The 17,473-nt window shown below is 52.3% G+C and overlaps 1 protein-coding gene across 1 annotated transcript in view; it reads left to right on the top strand.

Annotated features, from left to right (window-relative positions):
• LOC136633324 (unconventional myosin-Ie-like) overlaps positions 1-16,471 on the top strand; it is a 37,849-nt gene extending 21,378 nt beyond the window's left edge. The window contains exons 11-28 of the mRNA XM_066608978.1: positions 291-371; positions 10,450-10,536; positions 10,635-10,721; positions 10,805-10,972; positions 11,186-11,271; positions 11,442-11,523; positions 12,005-12,111; positions 12,192-12,290; positions 12,381-12,525; positions 12,717-12,831; positions 12,907-13,076; positions 13,170-13,315; positions 13,411-13,557; positions 13,650-13,807; positions 13,892-13,957; positions 14,054-14,243; positions 15,772-15,953; positions 16,204-16,471. Of these exons, the coding sequence (XP_066465075.1) occupies positions 291-371; positions 10,450-10,536; positions 10,635-10,721; positions 10,805-10,972; positions 11,186-11,271; positions 11,442-11,523; positions 12,005-12,111; positions 12,192-12,290; positions 12,381-12,525; positions 12,717-12,831; positions 12,907-13,076; positions 13,170-13,315; positions 13,411-13,557; positions 13,650-13,807; positions 13,892-13,957; positions 14,054-14,243; positions 15,772-15,953; positions 16,204-16,280 (2,193 nt within the window). The 3' untranslated portion in view covers positions 16,281-16,471. The remainder of the gene's footprint in view (positions 1-290; positions 372-10,449; positions 10,537-10,634; positions 10,722-10,804; positions 10,973-11,185; positions 11,272-11,441; positions 11,524-12,004; positions 12,112-12,191; positions 12,291-12,380; positions 12,526-12,716; positions 12,832-12,906; positions 13,077-13,169; positions 13,316-13,410; positions 13,558-13,649; positions 13,808-13,891; positions 13,958-14,053; positions 14,244-15,771; positions 15,954-16,203) is intronic.
• Positions 16,472-17,473: the final 1,002 nt, after the last annotated feature.

The following is a 17,473-nucleotide window of genomic DNA, read 5'->3' as shown; positions in this document are numbered from 1 at the left end:
TACACTCAAACGCCTTTATAATATATGCGGTCCTGTTGTACAGTCAACCACTCATATAATATATACTGTCCTATTATACACTCGACCATCTATATAATATGTGCTGTCCTGTTATATAATCGAACACCAATATAATATATTCTGTCCGGTTTTATCCTCGACCACTTATATAATATATGCGGTCCTGTTATACGTATGCTGTACCATCCATGTATTCTACGCTGACCTGTTGTATGAAGTGTATTGTTTATATGCTGTGTCACCGATGTATTATCTACTGCCCCATCTAGGCTGTTAATAAAGCAATGCGGAAAGACACCGAGGAATACAATATCGGGGTTCTAGATATTTATGGATTTGAGATCTTTCAGGTAAGAAGGATGAGAAATGATATATCATCCGGTCGCCAGCCGCTCCACACGTGAAATGGCTCATTGTATGGAGTCGTATCACAGGCACATAAACAGCAGACATGAGTGGTTGTATGTGGGTGACACCTGCGTATATGGATGACTGTGGGGGGGGGGGGGGGGGGCACCTGTGTATATGGATGACAGGGGTGGGGGCACCGGTGTATATGGATGACTGGGGGGCATCGGTGTATATGGATGACTGGGGGGGCACCTGTATAAATGGATGACAGGGGAGGGGGCACCTGTGTATATGGATGACTGGGGGGGGGCACCTGTGTATATGGATGACTGGGGAGGGCACCTGTGTATATGGATGACTGGGGAGGGCACCTGTGTATATGGATGACTGGAGAGGGCACCTGTGTATATGGATGACTGGGGAGGGCACCTGTGTATATGGATGACTGGAGAGGGCACCTGTGTATATGGATGACTGGGGAGGGCACCTGTGTATATGGATGACTGGGGAGGGCACCTGTGTATATGGATTACTGGGGAGGGCACCTGTGTATATGGATGACAGGGGTGGGGGCACCTGTGTATATAGATGACTGGGGGGGGCACCTGTGTATATGGCTAACTGGGGGGGGCACCTGTGTATATGGATGACTGGGGGGGCAACTGTGTATATGGATGACTGGGGGGGCACCTGTGTATATGGATGACTGGGGGGGCACCTGTGTATATGGATGACTGGGGGGGGCACCTGTGTATATGGATGACTGGGGGGGGAACTGTGTATATGGATGACTGGGGGGGCACCTGTGTATATGGATGACTGGGGGGGACACCTGTGTAAATGGATGACTGGGGGGGCACCTGTGTATATGGATGACTGGGGGGGCACCTGTGTATATGGATGACTGGGGGGGGCACCTGTGTATATGGATATCTGTGGGGGCACCTGTGTATATGGATGACTAAGAAGGGCGCCTGTGTATATGGATGACTGAGGAGGGCACCTGTGTATATGGATGACTGAGGGAGGGCGAGCACCTGTGTATATGGATGACTGGGGGGGCACCTGTGTATATGGATGACTGGGGGGGGGGGCACTTGTGTATATGGATAATTGGGGGGGGCACCTGTGTATATGGATGACTGGGGGGGGCACCTGTGTATATGGATGACTGGGGGGGGCACCTGTGTATATGGATGACTGGGGGAGCACCTGTGTATATGGATGACTGGGGGGGGTACCTGTATATATGGATGACTGGGGGGGGGCACCTGTGTAAATGGATGACTGGGGGAGGGGGGACCTGTGTATATGGATGACTGGGGGGGGGCACCTGTGTATATGGATGACTGGGGGAGGGAAGCACCTGTGTATATGGATGACTAGGGGAGGGGGGGACCTGTGTATATGGATATCTGGAGGGGCACCTGTGTATATGGATGACTGGGGAGGGCGCCTGTGTATATGGATGACTGAGAAGGGCGCCTGTGTATATGGATGACTGAGGAGGGCACCTGTGTATATGGATGACTGGGGTGGGCACCTGTGTATATGGATGACTGGGGCGGCCACCTGTTTATATGGATGACTGGGGCGGGCACCTGTGTATATGGATGACTGGGGAGGGCACCTGTGTATATGGATGACAGGGGTGGGGGCACCTGTGTATATAGATGACTGCGGGGGGGCATCTGTGTATATGGATGACTGGGGGAGGGCACCTGTGTATATGGATGACTGGGGAGGGCACCTGTGTATATGGATGACTGGTGGGGCACCTGTGTATATGGATGACTGGGGAGGGCACCTGTGTATATGGATGACTGGGGTGGGGGCACCTGTATATATAGATGACTGCGGGGGGGCATCTGTGTATATGGATGACTGGGGGAGGGCACCTGTGTATATGGATGACTGGGGGGGCATCTGTGTATATGGATGACTGGGGAGGGCACCTGTGTATATGGATGACTGGTGGGGGGCACCTGTGTATATAGATGACAGGGGGGGGCACCTGTGTGTATGGATGACTGGGGCGGCCACCTGTTTATATGGATGACTGGGGCGGGCACCTGTGTATATGGATGACTGGGGTGGGGGCACCTGTGTATATAGATGACTGCGGGGGGCATCTGTGTATATGGATGACTGGGGAGGGCACCTGTGTATATGGATGACAGGGGTGGGGGCACCTGTGTATATGGATGACAGGGGTGGGGGCACCTGTGTATATAGATGACTGCGGGGGGCATCTGTGTATATGGATGACTGGGGAGGGCACCTGTGTATATGGATGACAGGGGTGGGGGCACCTGTGTATATAGATGACAGGGGGGGGGGCATCTGTGTATATGGATGACTAGGGGGGGGCACCTGTGTATATGGATGACTGGGGAGGGCACCTGTGTATGTGGATGACTGGTGGGGCACCTGTGTATATGGATGACTGGGGAGGGCACCTGTGTATATGGATGACTGGGGAGGGCACCTGTGTATATGGATGACTGGGGAGGGCACCTGTGTATATGGATGACAGGGGTGGGGGCACCTGTGTATATAGATGACTGGGGGGGGGCATCTGTGTATATGGATGACCGGGGGGGGGGGGGGGCACCTGTGTATATGGATGACTGGGGAGGGCACCTGTGTATATGGATGACTGGTGGGGCACCTGTGTATATGGATGACTGGGGAGGGCACCTTTTGTATCTGGATGACTGGGGAGGGCACCTGTGTATATGGATGACTGGGGCGGGGCACCTGTGTACATAGATGACTGCGGGGGGGCATCTGTGTATATGGATGACTGGGGAGGGCACCTGTGTATATGGATGACTGGTGGGGGGCACCTGTGTATATGGATGACTGGGGGGGCAACTGTGTATATGGATAACTGGGGCAGGGCACCTGTGTATATGGATGACTGGGGCGGGGGCACCTGTGTATATGGATGACTGGGGCGGGGCACCTGTGTATATGGATGACAGGGGTGGGGGCACCTGTGTACATAGATGACTGCGGGGGGGCATCTGTGTATATGGATGACTGGGGGGGCAACTGTGTATATGGATGACTGGGGGGGCACCTGTGTATATGGATGACTGGGGGGGGGACACCTGTGTATATGGATGACTGGGGGGGCACCTGTGTATATGGATGACTGAGAAGGGCGCCTGTGTATATGGATGACTGAGGAGGGCACCTGTGTATATGGATGACTGAGGGAGCGCGAGCACCTGTGTATATGGATGACTGGGGGGGGGGCACCTGTGTATATGGATGACTGGGGGGGGCACTTGTGTATATGGATGACTGGGGGGGCACCTGTGTATATGGATGACTGGGGGGGCACCTGTGTATATGGATGACTGGGGGGGCACCTGTGTATATGGATTACTGGGGAGGGCACCTGTGTATATGGATGACAGGGGTGGGGGCACCTGTGTATATAGATGACTGGGGGGGCAACTGTGTATATGGCTAACTGGGGGGGGCACCTGTGTATATGGATGACTGGGGGGGCAACTGTGTATATGGATGACTGGGGGGGCACCTGTGTATATGGATGACTGGGGGGGCACCTGTGTATATGGATGACTGGGGGGGGCACCTGTGTATATGGATGACTGGGGGGGCAACTGTGTATATGGATGACTGGGGGGGCACCTGTGTATATGGATGACTGGGGGGGGGGACACCTGTGTATATGGATGACTGGGGGGGCACCTGTGTATATGGATGACTGGGGGGGCACCTGTGTATATGGATGACTGGGGGGGGCACCTGTGTATATGGATATCTGTGGGGGCACCTGTGTATATGGATGACTAAGAAGGGCGCCTGTGTATATGGATGACTGAGGAGGGCACCTGTGTATATGGATGACTGAGGGAGGGCGAGCACCTGTGTATATGGATGACTGGGGGGGCACCTGTGTATATGGATGACTGGGGGGGGGGGCACTTGTGTATATGGATAATTGGGGGGGGCACCTGTGTATATGGATGACTGGGGGGGGGCACCTGTGTATATGGATGACTGGGGGGGGCACCTGTGTATATGGATGACTGGGGGGGCACCTGTGTATATGGATGACTGGGGGGGGTACCTGTGTATATGGATGACTGGGGGGGCACCTGTATATATGGATGACTGGGGGAGGGGGGCACCTGTGTATATGGATGACTGGGGGGGGGGCACCTGTGTATATGGATGACTGGGGGAGGGAAGCACCTGTGTATATGGATGACTAGGGGAGGGGGGGACCTGTGTATATGGACATCTGGAGGGGCACCTGTGTATATGGATGACTGGGGAGGGCGCCTGTGTATATGGATGACTGAGAAGGGCGCCTGTGTATATGGATGACTGAGGAGGGCACCTGTGTATATGGATGACTGGGGTGGGCACCTGTGTATATGGATGACTGGGGCGGCCACCTGTTTATATGGATGACTGGGGCGGGCACCTGTGTATATGGATGACTGGGGAGGGCACCTGTGTATATGGATGACAGGGGTGGGGGCACCTGTGTATATAGATGACTGCGGGGGGGCATCTGTGTATATGGATGACTGGGGAGGGCACCTGTGTATATGGATGACTGGTGGGGCACCTGTGTATATGGATGACTGGGGAGGGCACCTGTGTATATGGATGACTGGTGGGGCACCTGTGTATATGGATGACTGGGGTGGGGGCACCTGTGTATATAGATGACTGCGGGGGGGCATCTGTGTATATGGATGACTGGGGGAGGGCACCTGTGTATATGGATGACTGGGGGGGCATCTGTGTATATGGATGACTGGGGAGGGCACCTGTGTATATGGATGACTGGGGAGGGCACCTGTGTATATGGATGACTGGTGGGGGGCACCTGTGTATATAGATGACTGGGGGGGGCACCTGTGTGTATGGATGACTGGGGCGGCCACCTGTTTATATGGATGACTGGGGCGGGCACCTGTGTATATGGATGACTGGGGAGGGCACCTGTGTATATGGATGACAGGGGTGGGGGCACCTGTGTATATAGATGACTGCGGTTGGCATCTGTGTATATGGATGACTGGGGAGGGCACCTGTGTATATGGATGACAGGGGTGGGGGCACCTGTGTATATAGATGACAGGGGGGGGGCATCTGTGTATATGGATGACTAGGGGGGGGGCACCTGTGTATATGGATGACTGGGGAGGGCACCTGTGTATATGGATGACTGGTGGGGCACCTGTGTATATGGATGACTGGGGAGGGCACCTGTGTATATGGATGACAGGGGAGGGCACCTGTGTATATGGATGACTGGGGAGGGCACCTGTGTATATGGATGACAGGGGTGGGGGCACCTGTGTATATAGATGACTGGGGGGGGGGGCATCTGTGTATATGGATGACTGGGGGGGGGGCACCTGTGTATATGGATGACTGGGGAGGGCACCTGTGTATATGGATGACTGGTGGGGCACCTGTGTATATGGATGACTGGGGAGGGCACCTTTGTATATGGATGACTGGGGAGGGCACCTGTGTATATGGATGACTGGGGCGGGGCACCTGTGTATATGGATGACTGGGGCGGGGCACCTGTGTACATAGATGACTGCGGGGGGGCATCTGTGTATATGGATGACTGGGGAGGGCACCTGTGTATATGGATGACTGGTGGGGGGCACCTGTGTATATGGATGACTGGGGGGGCAACTGTGTATATGGATAACTGGGGCAGGGCACCTGTGTATATGGATGACTGGGGCGGGGGCACCTGTGTATATGGATGACTGGGGCGGGGCACCTGTGTATATGGATGACAGGGGTGGGGGCACCTGTGTACATAGATGACTGCGGGGGGGCATCTGTGTATATGGATGACTGGGGGGGCAACTGTGTATATGGATGACTGGGGGGGCACCTGTGTATATGGATGACTGGGGGGGGGACACCTGTGTATATGGATGACTGGGGGGGCACCTGTGTATATGGATGACTGAGAAGGGCGCCTGTGTATATGGATGACTGAGGAGGGCACCTGTGTATATGGATGACTGAGGGAGCGCGAGCACCTGTGTATATGGATGACTGGGGGGGGGGCACCTGTGTATATGGATGACTGGGGGGGGCACTTGCGTATATGGATGACTGGGGGGGCACCTGTGTATATGGATGACTGAGGGGGCACCTGTGTATATGGATGACTGGGGGGGCACCTGCGTATATGGATGACTGGGGGGGCACCTGTGTATATGGATGACTGGGGGGGTACCTGTGTATATGGATGACTGGGGGGGCACCTGTGTAAATGGATGACTGGGGGAGGGGGGCACCTGTGTATATGGATGACTGGGGGGGGCACCTGTGTATATGGATGACTTGGGGAGGGAAGCACCTGTGTATATGGATGACTAGGGGAGGGGGGCACCTGTCTATATGGATATCTGGAGGGGCACCTGTGTATATGGATGACTGGGGAGGGCGCCTGTGTATATGGATGACTGAGAAGGGCGCCTGTGTATATGGATGACTGAGGAGGGCACCTGTGTATATGGATGACTGGGGTGGGCACCTGTGTATATGGATGACTGGGGCGGACACCTGTTTATATGGATGACTGGGGGGGGGGGGGGCACCTGTGTATATGGATGAGTGGGGGGGGGCACCTGTGTATATGGATGACTGGGGGGGGCACCTGTGTATATGGATGACTGGGGAGGGCACCTGTGTATATGGATGACTGGGGGAGGGCACCTGTGTATATGGATGACTGGGGGGGGGGCACCAGTGTATATGGATGACTGGGGGGGGCACCTGTGTATATGGATGACTGGGGGGGGGCACCTGTGTATATGGATGACTAGGGAGGGCACCTGTGTATATGGATGACTGGTGGGGCACCTGTGTATATGGATGACTGGTGGGGCACCTGTGTATATGGATGACTGGGGGGGGCACCTGTGTATATGGATGACTGGGGGGGGCACCTGTGTATATGGATGACTTGGGGAGGGAAGCACCTGTGTATATGGATGACTAGGGGAGGGGGGCACCTGTCTATATGGATATCTGGAGGGGCACCTGTGTATATGGATGACTGGGGAGGGCGCCTGTGTATATGGATGACTGAGAAGGGCGCCTGTGTATATGGATGACTGAGGAGGGCACCTGTGTATATGGATGACTGGGGCGGACACCTGTTTATATGGATGACTGGGGGGGGGGCACCTGTGTATATGGATGAGTGGGGGGGGGCACCTGTGTATATGGATGACTGGGGGGGGCACCTGTGTATATGGATGACTGGGGTGAGGGCACCTGTGTATATGGATGACTGGGGGGAGGGCACCTGTGTATATGGATGACTGGGGGGGGGCACCTGTGTATATAGATATCTGTGGGGGCACCTGTGTATATGGATGACTGAGAAGGGCGCCTGTGTATATGGATGACTGAGGAGGGCACCTGTGTATATGGATGACTGAGGGAGGGCGAGCACCTGTGTATATGGATGACTGCAGGGGGCACCTGTGTATATGGATGACTGGGGGGGGGCACTTGTGTATATGGATGACTGGGGGGGGCACTTGTGTATATGGATGACTGGGGGGGCACCTGTGTATATGGATGACTGGGGGGGCACCTGTGTATATGGATGACTGGGGGGGGGGGCACCTGTGTATATGGATGACTGGGGGGGCACCTGCGTATATGGATGACTGGGGGGGCACCTGTGTATATGGATGACTGGGGGGGCACCTGTATATATGGATGACTGGGGGGGGCATCTGTGTAAATGGATGACTGGGGGAGGGGGGCACCTGTGTATATGGATGACTGGGGGGGGTCACCTGTGTATATGGATGACTGGGGGAGGGAAGCACCTGTGTATATGGATGACTAGGGGAGGGGGGCACCTGTCTATATGGATATCTGGAGGGGCACCTGTGTATATGGATGACTGGGGAGGGCGCCTGTGTATATGGATGACTGAGAAGGGCGCCTGTGTATATGGATGACTGAGGAGGGCACCTGTGTATATGGATGACTGGGGTGGGCACCTGTGTATATGGATGACTGGGGCGGCCACCTGTTTATATGGATGACTGGGGGGGGCACCTGTGTATATGGATGAGTGGGGGGGGGGCACCTGTGTATATGGATGACTGGGGGGGGGCACCTGTGTATATGGATGACTGGGGAGGGCACCTGTGTATATGGATGACTGGGGGAGGGCACCTGTGTATATGGATGACTGGGGGGGGGGGGCACCTGTGTATATGGATGACTGGGGGGGGGGCACCTGTGTATATGGATGACTAGGGAGGGCACCTGTGTATATGGATGACTAGGGAGGGCACCTGTGTATATGGATGACTGGTGGGGCACCTGTGTATATGGATGACTGGGGGGGGGGGGCACCTGTGTATATGGATGACTGGGGGGGCACCTGTATATATGGATGACTGGGGTGAGGGCACCTGTGTATATGGATGACTGGGGGGGGCACCTGTGTATATGGATATCTGTGGGGGCACCTGTGTATATGGATGACTGAGAAGGGCGCCTGTGTATATGGATGACTGAGGAGGGCACCTGTGTATATGGATGACTGAGGGAGGGCGAGCACCTGTGTATATGAATGACTGCAGGGGGCACCTGTGTATATGGATGACTGGGGGGGGGGCACTTGTGTATATGGATGACTGGGGGGGGCACTTGTGTATATGGATGACTGGGGGGAGCACCTGTGTATATGGATGACTGTGGGGGGGCACCTGTGTATATGGATGACTGGGGGGGCACCTGTGTATATGGATGACTGGGGGGGCACCTGTGTATATGGATGACACGGGGGGGCACCTGTATATATGGATGACTGGGGGGGGCACCTGTGTAAATGGATGACTGGGGGAGGGGGGCACCTGTGTATATGGATGACTGGGGGAGGGAAGCACCTGTGTATATGGATGACTAGGGGAGGGGGGCACCTGTGTATATGGATATCTGGAGGGGCACCTGTATATATGGATGACTGGGGAGGGCGCCTGTGTATATGGATGACTGAGAAGGGCGCCTGTGTATATGGATGACTGAGGAGGGCACCTGTGTATATGGATGACTGGGAAGGCACCTGTGTATATGGATGACTGGGGTGGGCACCTGTGTATATGGATGACTGGGGCGGCCACCTGTTTATATGGATGACTGGGGCGGGCACCTGTGTATATGGATGACTGGGGGGGGGGGGGGCACCTGTGTATATGGATGACTGGGGGGGACACCTGTGTATATGGATGACTGGGGAGGGCACCTGCGTATATGGATGACTGGGGGGGGGGGGGCACCTGTGTATATGGATGACTGGGGGGGGGGGCACCTGTGTATATGGATGACGGGGGGGAGGGCACCTGTGTATATGGATGACTTGTGTGGCACCTGTGTATATGGATGACTGGGGGGAGGGCACCTGTGTATATGGATGACTGGTGGGGCACCTGTGTATATGGATGACTGGGGAGGGCACCTGTGTATATGGATGACTGGTGGGGCACCTGTGTATATGGATGACTGGGAAAGCACCTGTGTATATGGATGACTGGGGTGGGCACCTGTGTATATGGATGACTGGGGCGGCCACCTGTTTATATGGATGACTGGGGGGGGGGGCACCTGTTTATATGGATGACTGGGGGGGGGGGCACCTGTGTATATGGATGACTGGGGCGGGGCACCTGTGTATATGGATGACTGGGGAGGGCACCTGTGTATATGGATGACTGGGGGGAGGGCACCTGTGTATATGGATGACTGGGGGGGGGGGCACCTGTGTATGTGGATGACTGGGGGGGGGGGCACCTGTGTATGTGGATGACTGGGGGGGCACCTGTGTATATGAATGACTGGGGAGCACCTCTGTATACGGATGACTGGGTGGAGGCGCACCTCTGTATATGGATGACTTGGGAAGAGTGTTGCTCTATATTTATTGGCGGGCAGCTTGCGTGTGTACATAGGGCAGGGGAGGCGTCAGCTGTGATGTCTGTTGGTTTATTTCAGCTTCATCTTTCTTTTCTCTAACAGAAGAACGGCTTTGAACAATTCTGTATTAATTTTGTGAATGAGAAGCTTCAGCAGATCTTCATTGAGCTGACTCTGAAGGCGGAGCAGGTGAGGCGTCTGTTCGGGGAGGTGGCGATCCGTGCTAGTAGCGGCCCAGCGGATCCGCCCTGGTAGTGAACCGGCTGATCGCTCCTCTTCTCTTCCAGGAGGAGTATGTGCAGGAGGGGATCCGCTGGAATCCTATTGAGTATTTCAACAACAAGATTGTGTGTGACCTGATTGAGAATAAAGTGGTGAGTTTGCAGACCTCCTGGGAATGAGGGGGGGGGGGGGGGGGGCAGTGTGGATCATCCATGTGGTCTTATTCTTTTCACAGAACCCTCCAGGAATTATGAGCGTCTTGGACGACGTCTGTGCTACAATGCACGCCAAGGGAGAAGGCGCCGACCAGACACTTCTGCAGAAACTCCAGTCAGCCATTGGGAGCCACGAGCACTTCAACAGTTGGAATAAAGGATTTATCATCCATCACTATGCAGGAAAGGTGAGGAACGGCCCTATATGGAGTAACAGAAGGCACATACGACCGGTAGATACCACGGAGCAGTAGACCCTGGTGGTGTCGGTTGCATTGAGTGGAATGAATCTTTTGGTATGAAAAAATGAAGTGACGGACATTCTTCTAACTAATGGAATTAGATACGTAAAGGGAGAATACCCAACGCAAGCTAATTATTGCGTGATTGTGCCCATCCAGGTCTCGTACACGGCTGAGGGATTCTGTGAGCGGAACAGAGACGTTTTATTCACTGACCTCATTGAACTGATGCAAAGCAGCGAAATGTGAGTTACCGGCGGGGATGAGACCAGCTTGGCTTAGGTACCTCCAGCAGCTTCGTAGCTCAGACGGGAGTCTCTCATGGTTTGAGAGTAGAGGCGATTCCCACAGTCCGGTGGTTGCCATTATCAGCACATTTATTCTGACGCTGTCCATCATGTCTTCTGTTCTTCAGACCTTTTATCAGAGAACGCTTCTCAGAAAATCTCAATGCTGATAAGAAAGGACGTCCAACCACGGCCAGCAATAAGATCAAGGTGATCAATCACCACCTCTGTGGGTCCTTCTATCATTATTAGTGCCCCCAGCTTTCCGTGAGCGATTCGTGTCTTTGTGGTGGGCTATATGTACAGCTTGCTGCCTTGCATTTTAGGTGGGGGACACTACTTGGCTGGGGCTCCTGGTTTCTCTGCTGGAGTCTGTATGTAAAGTTCTGCATTTGTAGTCTCAATGTAACATTTCATGTTTCTCTGTAAGGTTCTGTGTTACTCAGTTGGGGGTCTCTGTGTGACGTTTAGTGTTTCTCTTTTGGGGGATCTGTTTAAAGTTTGGTCTATGATCCAAACTTCAGATCAGCAGAGAACTAGAAAGCCATCTAGGTCTTATGGCAATAATACAGACATTATTATATGACTACATCGCGGCTGTCTCCAACTTGACTAACTACTTGGGGCTCTCTATTCAGACCACTCTTGGGTCGCTACTTTACAGTGACTTTAATATTTTCTCTTCTCTAAGAAACAAGCCAATGACTTGGTCCAAACCTTGATGAAGTGCACCCCCCACTACATACGCTGCATCAAGCCCAACGAGACTAAGAAACCGCGTGACTGGGAGAACAGCAGGTAGTCAGAATAAGGGGTTAATCTGAGGCCCATTATATAACAGATATCGGACTCTGAGTCTAACTTTTTTTTTCATCCAGAGTGAAACATCAGGTAGAATATTTAGGTCTTCGAGAGAACATCCGTGTACGACGTGCGGGATACGCTTATCGTAGAGTCTTCCAGAAGTTTCTTAATCGGTATAGAGTAATACGTCGCATGCACATATGTACAGTAGGTGCTGCATTCTCAAGTACCAGCGAATTTATACCCAATGTACGTATCTGAAGGTATGCCATACTGACACGAGAGACATGGCCAGAATGGAGAGGAGACGAGAAGAAAGGAGTTCTCCATCTGCTGCAGTCAGTGAACATGGACTCTGATCAGTACCAGCTTGGCAAAACCAAAGTGTTCATCAAAGCCCCGGAATCTGTATGTATGGGAGGGTAGTTCATCAAAGCCCCGGAATCTGTATGTATGGGAGGGTAGTTCATCAAAGCCCCGGAATCTGTATGTATGGGAGGGTAGTTCATCAAAGCCCCGGAATCTGTATGTATGGGAGGGTAGTTCATTTACAGACTCCGTATGTGATAAAGTTCCTCACCGTTGCTTTGTTTATTTAGCTTTTCTTGTTGGAAGAAATGAGGGAGAGGAAATACGACAGCTTTGCGCGTGTTATTCAGAAAGCCTGGCGCAAGCACACAGCTGTACGCAAGTACATCCGTATGAGAGAGGAAGGTAAGTATCTGGATGGAATGACCGTAGTGATAAGCCATCTCAGAGCCACAGTTTATTTGATCTGTCCATCACCAGCTTCCACTATTGTCTTGAACAAGAAGGAAAGGCGAAGGAACAGCATCAACAGGAACTTTGTGGGGGATTACATTGGGATGGATGGTCGGCCGGAGTTGCGCCAGTTTGTAGGGCGCAGAGAACGGATTGATTTTGCTGACACAGTAGTGAAGTATGATCGACGTTTCAAGGTAAGGAACCCAACCTGTATACACCAGGACATTCCTCACTGAAGCTCGGACGGAGATTCAAGTGATGTCCTTAACAGTATTGCTCTGATGTAGACACTGAAGCGAGACTTGGTGTTGACTCCCAAATGCCTGTATCTGATTGGTCGAGAAAAAGTGAAACAAGGACCAGAGAAGGGTCAAATAAAAGAGGTTCTGAAGAGGAAGATAGAGCTGAAGGATATTCAGTCTGTATCTTTAAGGTGATTATCATCTTCAGTCCCAAACTTGGCTTGACAGGTTGACAAATGTGTATTCCGTTGGCTAGTGATAACCATAAGTGGTGTTCTCTCCACAGTGCGCGGCAGGATGACTTTCTCATAATTCATGAAGCGCAGTATGACAGCCTCCTGGAGAGTGTCTTTAAGACAGAGTTTCTCAGTCTTCTTTACAAGCGATATGAGGAGAGTACGCAGAGGAAGCTGCCACTCGGATTCAGCAACCAGTAAGTTGTGGTGGAGGTTTAGTGAAGAATTAGCAGCTTCTCTTTGTTCATCCTTGTAGATGAAGTGAGATTAAGATTCCCTTACCTCCTAGGCTGGAGTTTAAGGTGAAAAAAGAAGGGTGGACACCTTGGGGGGCTGCTGGGTCTCGACAAATCCAGTTCCAGGTAGGAACAAATGATGTGGCATCTCTCAAGGTAGCAGGAAAGGCCCTGGTGGTTAGCATCGGAACAGGATTACCCTCAAATTCTCGTAAGTAAATTCTCAATTAATGTAGAAGTAACAAGCACGGAAAATATTGGAAGGCACGTGTTTTTGACTCTCTGGCTTCTATAGGACCCACCCGGAGAGATAACAGAAAAAGCCAGTATCTTGATGGTCGGGGTAAAGCTGCAGGCCATGGTCAGTGTACAGTGAATAGTCCTGCATGTTTTTCAGTCATGGACGCGTTCTGTACATAAATGTACCTTGACGTTTTGTATTCTGTTTCGTACTTAGGAGTGCCACAAGCCAATAAAGGCAGCAGGAATGCCCGTCCTCGGCTGACACAAAGATTGTCATTCACATCCCGTCAGAGCAGTGTAGAGCAGCCCAGCTTACCAAGACAAGGGGCCAGTCCTAGAGCCAAAGCACCACCTGTAAACATGGACTTAGGCTTCATGAACGTCCCTGACAAGGGTGTGGCCGGGTGAGAATGGTGGAAGGGGTCACAGATGAGTAATAGTAAGAGAAGGAAGGTGGGAAAAGACTGAAGAGAACAGATCAATGGTCTGCACCCTGAACAGGATGTAAATCTAACTGGCATCATGGGAAGTATATAGATAGGGATGCTGCCCCAATTTGCGACAAAACCAAATTTACGCAATGTTGACAGAAGTGTTGGGACACAAATAGAAGGTGATGAAATTTGATTATATTCACATTTATCAATACAATGTTGGACCGCTTTTGGCCTCAGTGACTGCAGGCACCATCAGCGGCCGCTTTCCACCAAATTCCCATAGATGTATGGAGGGATTTGCCTTCATTCCTCCAGGAGAGCTTCTGCTAGTGATACCACATTCTAGTTTGTCCCAAAGATGCTCGATGGGCTTGAGATCCAGACTTTGGGCTGTCCAATGAAGTTTGCAGACATTCTGCTCCTCAAACCTGTGTGCTGTATGTTCATAGAGTAAAGTCGGGAGAGACATGACGCTGTACCCAAGTATTGCCACATTATCCCGAGTGGCTCTATACCCATTGATGCTAAGGGTGGTTTTCACTATGACTAATGGCCTTAGTCCTTCCCAGTAGACACACCTGCACACCATAACAAAACCTCCTCGAAACTTCAGCAATCTGATCGGAAGATGGTGTTCTGTAATTCATCTGTCCACAACTCTTGCTTCCCTTTGTTTACAATCAGACGCTCCAAGCACCATCGCAGGCGCCGCTTCGCATGCCATTCCCTACGGATGTTCCAGTGGCCTGTGAGACCTCCTGCGCGATGGCAGACTGTGTGTGATGCCTTCACAGCTGGTACAAGGCTTCGTAGTCTACGTTCTGTCAGTTTTACGAGGTCTCCCTGAACATGGCTGCCCCGCACACACTGGATGGTCTCCATTTCCCAAAAACATAGCCAACAGTGGATTCTGGAAGGTCCAAAAGCTGCGATGTCCATACTGATTGATTGGTGACACCCCACTGCCAAACCCCGTTGTCGGCTCTACACCTGGTGACATCCCCCCGCCAGACCTAGTTGTCGGCTCTACACACGCTGACATCCCTCGCCCCTGCCAGAGCCCATTGTCGGCTCTACATCCACGGACAACCCCACCACCACCAGCACCAGACCCCGTTGTTGGTTCTACACCCGGTGACATTCCCCCCCGCCAGACCCCGTTGTCGGCTCTACATCTGGGGGTCTCTGAAGGCTTTTGCATAATCCGCCTTTTTTATATCTTATGCTCGCACATCTGATTTGCATCTCCCCTTTGCCCAACAGCACAGGATTGATGAGGGGGGGGGTGGGGGGGGTCTAATACTTTTGTCAACATAATCTACATCACAGGACTCTAACACAAGTCCATTCAGTAGAACCTCTGGAAGCTGAAAACTGTGGTAGAGTAGAATGTGTCCGGGGAATATTATGGGTAATGCCATACAGCCCACGGATGAGAGTGGCTCAGTCTGTGGGCTCCAAACAGATCTTGTGTAACACATGTATTGCCTTCTAGAGTGCTCCGAAGGCTTTCAAAAGAAATAAAACCGGTGCCTGGTGGAGGGAGAGCTAAGCCAACACCAAAACCCAAGCCCCAGCCTCAACTACCCCGCTGTCGAGCGCTGTATGCCTATGATGCGCAGGACACGGATGAGCTTAGTTTCAATGCAGAGGACGTCCTGGAGATTGTCAGAGAAGGTGCGTAAGTCACAGTGAGGGTTGGCGATTTTAATCTGTTCCTGACATACTGTTGTAGATTCATACATGTAGGTCCAGACTCAGGCCAGTTTATACACAGGTTCCAGTGATTGTGGCTAACGGGGTTTGTAAAAATGAGGTGATATAGGCATTCAGTGGTGCTTTTTACAGCCTTGGTCCAGGTCCTTTATGTGACTTCAGCCTTGGTTGCACTTATACCATCCTTATGGCCGCTTCCTCTCTTCTGCAGATCCATCTGGCTGGTGGCAGGGCAGAATTCGAGGCCGGGAAGGTCTGTTTCCAGGTAATTACGTGGAGAGGATCTGACACCTGTGTCCATTGGCTGCTCGGCGCGTGGAGAGATCATCCAGTTTCCCTATATCTACCAAATAAAGCTTTTATGTAATAGTGGCTGGCTGTCCTTATCAGGGATCAGTCATGTTTTTATCACTCATTTTTATATATGTGCTGCGGCAAATTCTATTTATCGAACTGCCAATAAATCATCCCGCAGCGTATCTGTGGTTGTCTCTCATGGTCTGATACAAAATGCAGCCACATGCCGCTCTGGTGCGATGCTACCGATAGTCATCCTCTATAGTGGCTGTCATTACTGCACATCCCGCTCTGGTCCTACGCTAATGATAGGCATCCTCTGTAGTGGCCGTCGTTACTACACATCCCACTCTGTGCGATACTAGTGATAGTCGTCCTCTGCAGTGTCTGTGATTATTACACATCTGGTTCTGGTGCGAGGCTAGTGATAGTCATCCTGTCTGTAATTATTACACATCCCGCTCTGGTGCATCGCTGGCGATTGTCATCCTCTAAAGTGGCCGTTGTTACTACACATCCCACTGTGCTGCGAAGCTGGTGATAGTCATCCTCCGTAGTGGCTGTAGTTATTACACATCCCGCTCTGGTGCAACGTTGGTGATAGTCATCCTCCATAGTGGCAGTCATTACTACACATCCGGTTCTGGTGCAAGGCTAGTGCTAGTCATCCGCTGCAGTGGCTGTTGTTACTACACATCCCGCTCTGGTACGATGCTGGTGATAGTCATCCTCCATATTGGCAGTCATTACTACACATCCCGCTCTGGTGCAACGCTGGTTATAGTCATCCTCCATAGTGGCCATCGTTACTACACATCCGGTTCTAGTGCGACGCTAGTGATAAGGACTGCCACTATGGAGGATGACTACAACACATCCCGCTGTGGTGCAACGCTGGTGATAGTCATCCTCCATAGTGGCCGTCGTTACTACACATCTGGTTCTGGTGCGAGGCTAGTGATAGTCATCCTCCATAGTGGCAGTCATTACTACACATCCGGTTCTGGTGCAGTCATCCTCCATAGTGGCCGTTGTTACTACAAATCTGGTTCTGGTGCGAGGCTAGCGATAGTCATCCTCCATAGTGGCAGACATTACTACACATCCCGCTCTTGTGTGAGGCTAGTGATAGTCATCCTCCATAGTGGCAGACATTACTACACATCCCGCTCTGGTGCGACGCT

This window comes from Eleutherodactylus coqui, chromosome 6, assembly GCF_035609145.1.
Source record: "Eleutherodactylus coqui strain aEleCoq1 chromosome 6, aEleCoq1.hap1, whole genome shotgun sequence".
Lineage (NCBI taxonomy): Eukaryota > Metazoa > Chordata > Amphibia > Anura > Eleutherodactylidae > Eleutherodactylus > Eleutherodactylus coqui.
This window is presented reverse-complemented; position numbering and strand designations above follow the sequence as displayed.